We start from the raw sequence: 9,661 nt of genomic DNA, 5'->3' as shown, positions 1-9,661 counted from the left end.
GGACACACCTGAGAACACCTGAACCCCCTGGACACACCTGGACACACCTGGGGGACACTTGAACTCCCCTGGAACACCTGAGTGACCCCTGGACACACCTGAGTGACCCCAAAACACACCTGGGGGACACCTGAACTCTCTGGGGGACACCTGGGGACACCTGGACCCCCCTGGACACACCTGAGTGACCCTGAAACACACCTGGGGGACACCTGGGGGACACTGGGACACACCTGAGAACACCTGGACACACCTGGGGGACACCTGGGACCCCCCTGGACACACCTGGGGGACATCTGGGGGGCACCTGGACCCCCCTGGACACACCTGGGGGACATCTGGGGGGCACCTGGGGGACACCTGGGGGACACCTGGGGGACACCTGGGGGACACCTGGACCCCCCTGGACACACCTGAGTGACCCTGAAACACACCTGGGGGGCACCTGGGGGACACTGGGACACACCTGAGAACACCTGGACACACCTGGGGACACCTGAACCCCCTGGACACACCTGGGACACACCTGAGTGACCCCTGGACACACCTGAACCCCTCAGACACACCTGAGCCCCCCTGAACACACCTGAGTGACCCCTGGGCAGACCTGGGACACACCTGGGGAGGCTGGGATGCACCTGAGCCCCCCTGGACACACCTGAGGGACACCTGGACACACCTGAGTGACCCCTGGACACACCTGAGCCCCCCTGGACACACCTGAGCCCCCCTGGACACACCTGGAACAGACCTGAACCCCCCCCGGACACACCTGAGCCCCCCCTGGACACACCTGGAACACATCTGGGACACACCTGAACCCCCCCTGGACACACCTGGGGGACACCTGAGTGACCCTGGACACACCTGAGTGACCTCTGGACACACCTGGACACACCTGAGCCCCCCGGACACACCTGAGTGACCCCTGGACACACCTGAGCCCCCCTGGACACACCTGAGACACTTTTGGGGGGTCCTGGACACACCTGAGCCCCCCTGGACACACCTGGGGGACATCTGGACACACCTGAACTCCCCTGGACACACCTGAGTGACCCCTGGACACACCTCAACCCCCCTGGACACACCTGAGTGACCTCTGGACACACCTGAGTGACCCCTGGACACACCTCAACCCCCCTGGACACACCTGGGGGACATCTGGACACACCTGGGACACACCTGAGCCCCCCTGAACACACCTGAGTGACCCTGAAACACACACCTGAACTCCCCTGGACACACCTGAGGCCCTTTTGGGGGGTCCTGGACACACCTGAACTCCCTGAACCCCCCTGGACACACCTGAGTGACCTCTGGACACACCTGAGTGACCCCTGGACACACCTGAGACCCTTTTGGGGGATCCTGGACACACCTGAACCCTCCCAGATACACCTGAGCCCCCTGGACACACCTGGGGACACCTGAGTGACCCCCAGACACACCTGAGGCCCTTTTGGGGGACATCTGGACACACCTGGGACACTTTTGGGGGGTCCTGGACACACCTGAGCCCCCCTGGACACACCTGAGTGACCCCAAAACACACCTGGGACACACCTGAGTGACCTCTGGACACACCTGAGTGGCCCCTGGACACACCTGAGAACACCTGGGGGACACTGGGACACACCTGAGACACTTTTGGGGGGTCCTGGACACACCTGAGCCCCCCTGGACACACCTGGGGGACACCTGGACACACCTGAGGCCCTTTTGGGGGGTCCTGGACACACCTGAACCCCCCTGAACCCCCTGAACACACCTGGGACACACCTGAGACCCCCCGGACACACCTGAGTGACCCCCAGACACACTGAGCCCCCCTGGACACACCTGAGTGACCCCTGGACACCCTGGGGGACATCTGGACACACCTGAGCCCCCCTGGATACACCTGAGCCCCCCCGACACACCTGGAACACATCTGGGACACACCTGAACCCCCCCTGGACACACCTGGGGGACACCTGGACACACCTGGAACACAACTGAGGCCCTTTTGGGGGTCCTGGACACACTGAGCCCCCCGGACACACCTGAGCCCCCCTGAACACACCTGGGGGACACTTGGACACACCTGGGACACTTTTGGGGGGTCCTGGACACACCTGAACCCCCCCGGACACACCTGAACCCCCCTGGCACACCTGAGTGACCCCCGGACACACCTGAGTGACCTCTGGACACACCTGAGACCCTTTTGGGGGGTCCTGGACACACCTGAGACCCCCCGGACACACCTGAGTGACCCCCTGGACACACCTGAGCCCCCCCAAACCCTCTCCCCTCCCTCCCCCACCCAATCTTGGCGTTTTTCCACCCAAACCTCGCTGGGGGAGGGGGTGGGGCGGGGGGCGGGCCAGGTGCGGGGGCGGGGCCAGGTTTGGGGGCGGGGCCAGGTGCGGGGGCGGGGCCAGGTGCGGATAAAGGTGCGGAGGGGCCGCGCCCCCCCCCCGAGCGCGATGAGGCCGCTGCAGGTGCTGCCCCTCCCCCACCTGGTGCTGCTGCTGCTGCTGCTGAGCGCGGGGACAGGTGTGGCACACCTGGGACAGGTGGGACAGGTGAGTGACACCTGGGGGAACAGCTGGGGAAACAGCTGGGGAACAGCTGGATGGGGGCACACCTGGGACAGGTGAGACAGGTGAGTGACAGCTGGGACAGGTGGGACAGGTGAGTGACACCTGGGGAGCACACCTGGGACAGGTGAGACAGGTAAGTGACACCTGGGACAGGTGAGACAGGTGAGAACAGCTGGGACAGGTGAGACTGGCTGGGGGAACAGCTGGGGAATAGCTGGGACAGGTGAGACAAGTGAGTAACGGATGGGGGAGCACACCTGGGACAGGTGAGACAGGTGAGTGACACCTGGGACAGGTGAGACAGGTGAGTGACACGTGGGACAGGTGAGACAGGTGAGTAAGAGATGGGGAACAGTTGGACAGGTGAGTGACACCTGGGACAGGTGGGACAGTGAGACTGGCTGGGGAACAGCTGGGACAGGTGAGACAGGTGAGTGACACCTGGGGAACAGCTGGGGAACAGCTGGATTGGGGGGACACACCTGGGACAGGTGAGACAGGTGAGTGACACCTGGGACAGGTGAGAACAGCTGGGACAGGTGAGACAGGTGAGAATGGCTGGGGGAACAGCTGGGACAGGTGGGACAGGTGAGTGACACCTGAGACAGGTGAGTGACACCTGAGACAAGTGAGTGACACCTGGGACAGGTGAGACAGGTGAGTGACGGATGGGACAGGTGAGAACAGCTGGGACAGGTGAGACAGGTGAGTGACAGCTGGGGGAACACACCTGGGACAGGTGAGACAGGTGAGAGACACCCGGGACAGGTGAGACAGGTGAGACTGGTTGGGGGAACAGCTGGGGAACAGCTGGATTGGGGGGCACACCTGGGACAGTGGGACAGGTGAGTGACACCTGGGGGAGCACACCTGGGACAGGTGAGACAGGTGAGACAGGTGAGTAACAGCTGTGGGAGCACACCTGGGACAGGTGGGACAGGTGAGTAATGGATGGGACAGGTGAGACCAGCTGGGACAGGTGGGACAGGTGAGAACAGCTGGAGGAACAGCTGGATTGGGGGGGGTCACACCTGGCACAGGTGAGGAACAGCTGGAGGGGCACACCTGGCACAGGTGAGAACACCTGGCCTTGAGGGGGGGTCCACATCTGGATTTTGGCCTCTCCAGGTGTGCTCTGGGCTGTTCAGGTGTGCTCTGGCCTGTCCAGGTGTGCTCTGGCTGCCCAGGTGTGCTCACCCAGGTGTGCTCTGGCCTGTCCAGGTGTGCTCTGGGCTCTCCAGGTGTGCTCTGGCCTGTCCAGGTGTGCTCTGGTTGCCCAGGTGTGCTCAGGCCTGCCCAGGTGTGCTCACCCAGGTGTGCTCTGGGCTCTCCAGGTGTGCTCTGGCTGTCCAGGTGTGCTCTGGCTGCCCAGTGTGCTCACCCAGGTGTGCTCTGGCTGTGTCCAGGTGTGCTCACCCAGGTGTGCTCTGGGCTCTCCAGATGTGCTCTGGGCTCTCCAGGTGTGCTCACCCAGGTGTGCTCTGGCTGTCCAGGTGTGCTCTGGCTGCCCAGGTGTGCTCTGGGCTGTCCAGGTGTGCTCACCCAGGTGTGCTCTGGCTGCCCAGGTGTGCTCTGGGCTGTCCAGGTGTGCTCACCCAGGTGTGCTCTGGACTCTCCAGGTGTGCTCACCCAGGTGTGCTCACCCCCCTCTCCCCTCCCCCCAGCCCCAGGTAGCCCCGGAGTCGCCGCTGGAGCCGAAACCCCCGGCCCTGATGGGGGATGGGCAGGTGAGTGACCCCAGGTTGCTGGGACCCTCACCTGGATTTGGGAGCTCCAGGTGTTCTCACACCTGGAATTTGGGGTTCCCAGGTAACCCCACACCTGGATTTGAGGGGATCCAGGTGATTCTCACCTGGATTTGGGAGCTCCAGGTAACTCCACACCTGGATTTGGGGGGATCCAGGTGTTCCACACCTGGATTTGGGGCTCCCAGGTAACTCCACGCCTGGAATTTGGGCTCCCAGGTAACTCCACACTTGGATTTGGGGGATCCAGGTGTTCCTCACCTGGAATTTGGGGTCCCAGGTAACTCCACACTTGGATTTGGGGGGGATCCAGGTGTTGCTCACCTGGATTTGGGAGCTCCAGTAACTCCACCCTGGATTTGGGGGATCCAGGTGTTCCACACCTGGATTTGGGGCTCCCAGGTAACTCCACGCCTGGAATTTGGGAGCTTCAGGTGTTCTTCACCTGGATTTGGGGTTCCAGTAACTCCACACCTGAGTTTAGGAGCTCCAGGTGTTGCTCACCTGGATTTGGGGTTCCCAGGTGTCTCACACCTGGAATTTGGGGTCCCAGGTAACTCCACACCTGGAATTGGGAGCTCCAGGTGTTCCTCACCTGGAATTTGGGAGCTCAGGTGTTCCTTACCTGGATTTGGGAGGATCAGGTGATTCTCACTTGGATTTGGGGCTCCCAGGTAACCCCACACCTGGAATTTGGGAGCTCCAGGTGATTCTCACCTGAGATTTGGGGTTCCCAGGTGTCTCACACCTGGATATGGGGGGATCCAGGTGTTGCTCACCTGGAATTTGGGAGCTTCAGGTGTTCTTCACCTGGATTTGGGGGGATCCAGGTGTTGCTCACCTGGAATTTCGGAGCTCCAGGTGATTCTCACCTGGATTTGGGAGCTCCAGGCGTCTCACATCTGGAATTTGGGGCTCCCAGGTAACTTCACACCTGGATTTGAGGGGATCCAGGTGTTCCACACCTGGATTTGGGAGTTCCAGGTAACTCCACACCTGGAATTTGGGGGGATCCAGGGTTCCACACCTGAATTTAGGAGCCCCAGGTGATTCTCACCTGAGATTTGGGTTCCAGGTGTCTCACACCTGGATATGGGGGCTCCCAGGTAACCCCACCCCCACACCTCACCTGTCCCCCCCTCACCTGCAGCACACCTGGGCGCGGCGCCGCCGGCACAGCCCCCACTTCCCGCTCTGCTCCTTCTGCTGCGGCTGCTGCGGCAAACCGCGGCTGCGGCTTCTGCTGCCGCACCTGAGCGCACCTGGGCGCGCCTGGGCACGCCTGGGACTCACCTGAGAACACCTGAGACTCATCTGAGAACACCTGAGGACACCTGAGAACATCTGGGCACACCTGGGCCTCACCTGAGACTCACCTGAGACTCATCTGAGAACACCTGAGGACACCTGAGAACATCTGGGCACACCTGGGCCTCACCTGAGCCCCCTGCATACCTGGGACTCACCTGAGCCTCACCTGAGTGCACCTGAGCACACCTGAGCCTCACCTGAGCTCCCTGCACACCTGGGCCTCACCTGGGACTCACCTGAGAACACCTGAACCTCACCTGAGCCTCACTTGAGCCCCTTGCACACCTGAGCCTCCACCTGAGCACACCTGAGCGTCACCTGAGACCCCTGAACACCTGGGCCTCACCTGAGTGCATCTGAGGCACACCTGGGACTCACCTGAGCCTCACCTGAGCCTCACCTGAGCCCCCTGCACACCTGAGCCTCACCTGAGAACACCTGAGAACATCTGGGCACACCTGGGCCTCACCTGAGAACACCTGAGGACACCTGAGAACATCTGGGCACACCTGGGCCTCACCTGAGCCTCACCCGAGCCCCCTGCATACCTGGGACTCACCTGAGCCTCACCTGAGTGCACCTGGGCACACCTGGGCCTCACCTGAGCCTCATCTGAACCTCACCTGAGCCTCACCTGAGCTCCCTGCACACCTGAGCCTCACCTGAGCACACCTGAGCCTCATCTGAGCCCCCTACACACCTGAGAACACCTGAGCCTCACCTGGGGACACCTGAGCCTCACCTGGGGACACCTGAGCCTCACCTGAGTGCACCTGGGCACACCTGAGCCTCACCTGAGACTCCTGAGCCTCACCTGAGCCCCTTGCACACCTGAACCTCACCTGAGCCTCACCTGAGCCTCATCTGAACCTCCTGCACACCTGAGAAACCTGAGCCTCACCTGGGGATACCCGGGCCTCACCTGAGCCTCATCTGAGCCCTCTGCACACCTGAGCCTCACCTGAGCTCCCTGCACACCTGAGCCTCACCTGAGCCTCACCTGAGCTCCCTGCATACCTGGGACTCACCTGAGCCTCATCTGAGTGCAACCTGAGCACCTGAGCCTCACTTGAGCCCCCTGCACACCTGAGCCTCACCTGGACTCACCTGAGAACATCTGAGCCTCACCTGAGCCCCCTGCACACCTGAGAACACCTGAGCCTCACCTGGGGACACCTGAGCCTCACCTGAGTGCACCTGGGCACACCTGAGCTCACCTGAGACTCCTGCACAGCTAGACCACACACTGGGCACATCTGAGGCTCACCTGAGGGTCACCTGGGCCTCACCTGAGCCTCACCTGAGCACACCTGGGCCTCACCTGAGCCCCCTGCACACCTGGGACTCACCTGAGCCTCACCTGAGACTCACCTGAGCTCCCTGCACATCTGAGCCTCACCTGAGCCTCATCTGAGACCCCTGCACACCTGGACATTACCTGGGCCTCACCTGAGCCTCACCTGAGCCTCACCTGAGCCCCCTGCACACCTGAGCCTCACCTGAGCACACCTGAGCCTCACCCGAGCCCCCTGCACACCTGAGTCCCCCCCTATTTATTACCTGTCCCCTCCCCCCGCATTAAAGATGATTTTGTAAAATCCTCGCCTGGTTTTGGGGGGCCCGGGAGGGTTTGGGGGGGCTCAGGTGAGGGGGGGGGGCGGACAGGTGAGGTTGGGGGACAGGTGAAGTTTGGGGGGGGGGTCCCAGGTGGGATTTGGGGGTCCCAGGTGAAATTTGGGGATCCCAGGTGAAATTTGGGGGGTTCCAGGTGATTTTTAAGGAATTCTCAGGTGAAATTTGGGGTTCCAGGTGGATTTTTAAGGAATTCCCAGGTGAAATTTGGGGGTCTCAGGTGGATTTTGGGGGTCTCAGGTAAAATTTGGGGGGTCCCAGGTGATTTTTAAGGAATTCCCAGGTGAAATTTGGGGGTTTCCAGGTGGATTTTGGGGGGTCCCAGGTGAAATTTGGGGTTCCAGGTGGATTTTTAAGGAATTCCCAGGTGAAATTTGGGGTTCCAGGTGGATTTTTAAGGAATTCCCAGGTGAAATTTGGGGTCTCAGGTGGATTTTGGGGGTCCCCAGGTGAAATTTGGGGGTCCCAGGTGATTTTTAAGGAATTCCCAGGTGAAATTTGGGGGTCTCAGGTGGATTTTTGGGGGTTCCAGGTGGATTTTGGGGGGTCCCAGGTGAAATTTGGGGGTCCCAGGTGAAATTTGGGGGGTTCCAGGTGGATTTTTGGGGGTCCCAGGTGGATTTTGGGGGGTCCCAGGTGATTTTTAAGGAATTCCCAGGTGAAATTTGGGGGGTCCCAGGTGATTTTTAAGAGGTTTCAGGTGAAATTTGGGGGTCCCAGGTGGATTTTGGGGGGTCCCAGGTAAAATTTGGGGTCCCAGGTGATTTTTAAGGAATCCCAGGTGGATTTTGGGGACATTTGAGGAATTTGCACCAATTTTGTTGTTTTCCAACCCCAAATCTCTCAAGGGGTGCCTCAAAAATCCGGCAAAACTTGTGAAAAATTGGGAGGTTTTTGGTTTTTGTGAGGGGATTTGAGGGAGATTTGGGTTTTTTCGAGGGGGTTTTTGTTTTTTCTGAGGGGATTTGGGGTTTTTTTGGGAGGTTTTTGGGTTTTGTGAGGGGATTTGAGGGAGATTTGGGTTTTTTGGGAGGTTTTTGGGTTTTGTGAGGGGATTTGAGGAGATTTGGGGGTTTTTTTGAGGTTTTTGGGTTTTGTGAGGGGATTTGAGGGGGATTTGGGGTTTTTTGGGAGGTTTTTGGTTTTTGTGAGGGGATTTGAGGGAGATTTGGGTTTTTCGAGGGAGGTTTTTGATTTTTCTGAGGGGATTTGAGGGAGATTTGGGGTTTTTTGAGGGAGGTTTTTGGGTTTTGTGAGGGGATTTGAGGGAGATTTGGGTTTTTTGAGGGAGGTTTTTGGTTTTTCTGAGGGGATTTGAGGGGGATTTGGGTTTTTTTTGGGAGATTTTTGGCTTTTGTGAGGGATTTGGAGGTTTTTGTGGAGGTTTTTGGTTTTTGTGAGGGGATTTGGGGGATTTGGGTTTTTTGAGGAAGGTTTTTGGTTTTGTGAGGGGATTTGGGGGTTTTTTTTTGAGGTTTTTGGTTTTTGTGAGGGGATTTGAGGAGATTTGCGGGTTTTTTTGGGTTTTGTGAGGAGATTTGGGATTTTTGGGGAAGGTTTTGTGAGGGGATTTGGGGGGGATTTGTGTTTTTTGGGGAAGTTTTTGGGTTTTGTGAGGGGATTTGGGGAGATTTGGGTTTTTTGAGGGAGGTTTTTGGTTTTTCTGAGGGGATTTGGGGTTTTTTTGGGAGGTTTTTGGGTTTTGTGAGGGGATTTGAGGGAGATTTGGGGTTTTTTGGTTTTTGTGAGGGGATTTGAGGGAGATTTGGGTTTTTTCGAGGAGGTTTTTGTTTTTTCTGAGGGGATTTGGGGGAAATTGGGTTTTTTCGAGGGAGGTTTTTGTTTTTTCTGAGGGGATTTGGGGGGATTTGGGTTTTTTCGAGGGAGGTTTTTTTTTTTCTGAGGGGATTTGAGGGGGATTTGGAGTTTTTTGGGAGGTTTTTGGGTTTTGTGAGGAGATTTGGGATATTTGGGGAAGGTTTTGTGAGGGGATTTGGGGGGATTTGGTGTTTTTTGGGGAAGTTTTCGGTTTTCGTGAGGGATTAGGGGGAGATTTGGGGTTTTTGGGAGGTTTTTGTTTTTTGTGAGGGGTTTTGGTTTTTTTGAGGAGGTTTTTGGTTTTTGTGAGGGGCTTTCAAGGGGGTTTGCCGTTTTTGGGGGGCATCTCCGGAGTTTGTGGGACAGTTTTTGTGGGGCGGGCTGGAGGGATTTGGGGGGAAGTTGGAGTGCCCCGGGGCGCTCTGCGGGGAGGATTTGGGGCGGTTTTGGGTGGATTTTGGGGCATTTTCCGCGGTTTGGTGTCTCCCCCTCCCGTCCCTTCCCACCTTCCTCAGCCGCCATCTTCAAAGCCCCGCCCGCGCTCGGCGCTGATTGGCCGAGCTCTTC

The 9,661-nt window shown here is 58.6% G+C and overlaps 1 protein-coding gene across 1 annotated transcript; it reads left to right on the top strand.

Moving 5' to 3' along the window:
- The first annotated feature begins 2,471 nt into the window (after positions 1–2,471).
- Positions 2,472–5,589, top strand: LOC117010183 (hepcidin antimicrobial peptide). Its single transcript, XM_033084442.1, is given in 4 exon segments — positions 2,472–2,561; positions 4,253–4,315; positions 5,484–5,552; positions 5,554–5,589. Coding segments are annotated over 4 exon segments (258 nt in total).
- Positions 5,590–9,661: the final 4,072 nt, after the last annotated feature.

This window comes from Catharus ustulatus, chromosome 39, assembly GCF_009819885.2.
Source record: "Catharus ustulatus isolate bCatUst1 chromosome 39, bCatUst1.pri.v2, whole genome shotgun sequence".
Lineage (NCBI taxonomy): Eukaryota > Metazoa > Chordata > Aves > Passeriformes > Turdidae > Catharus > Catharus ustulatus.
The sequence above is the reverse complement of the archived record's forward strand: the minus strand, read 5'-3'. Positions and strand labels throughout refer to the sequence as shown.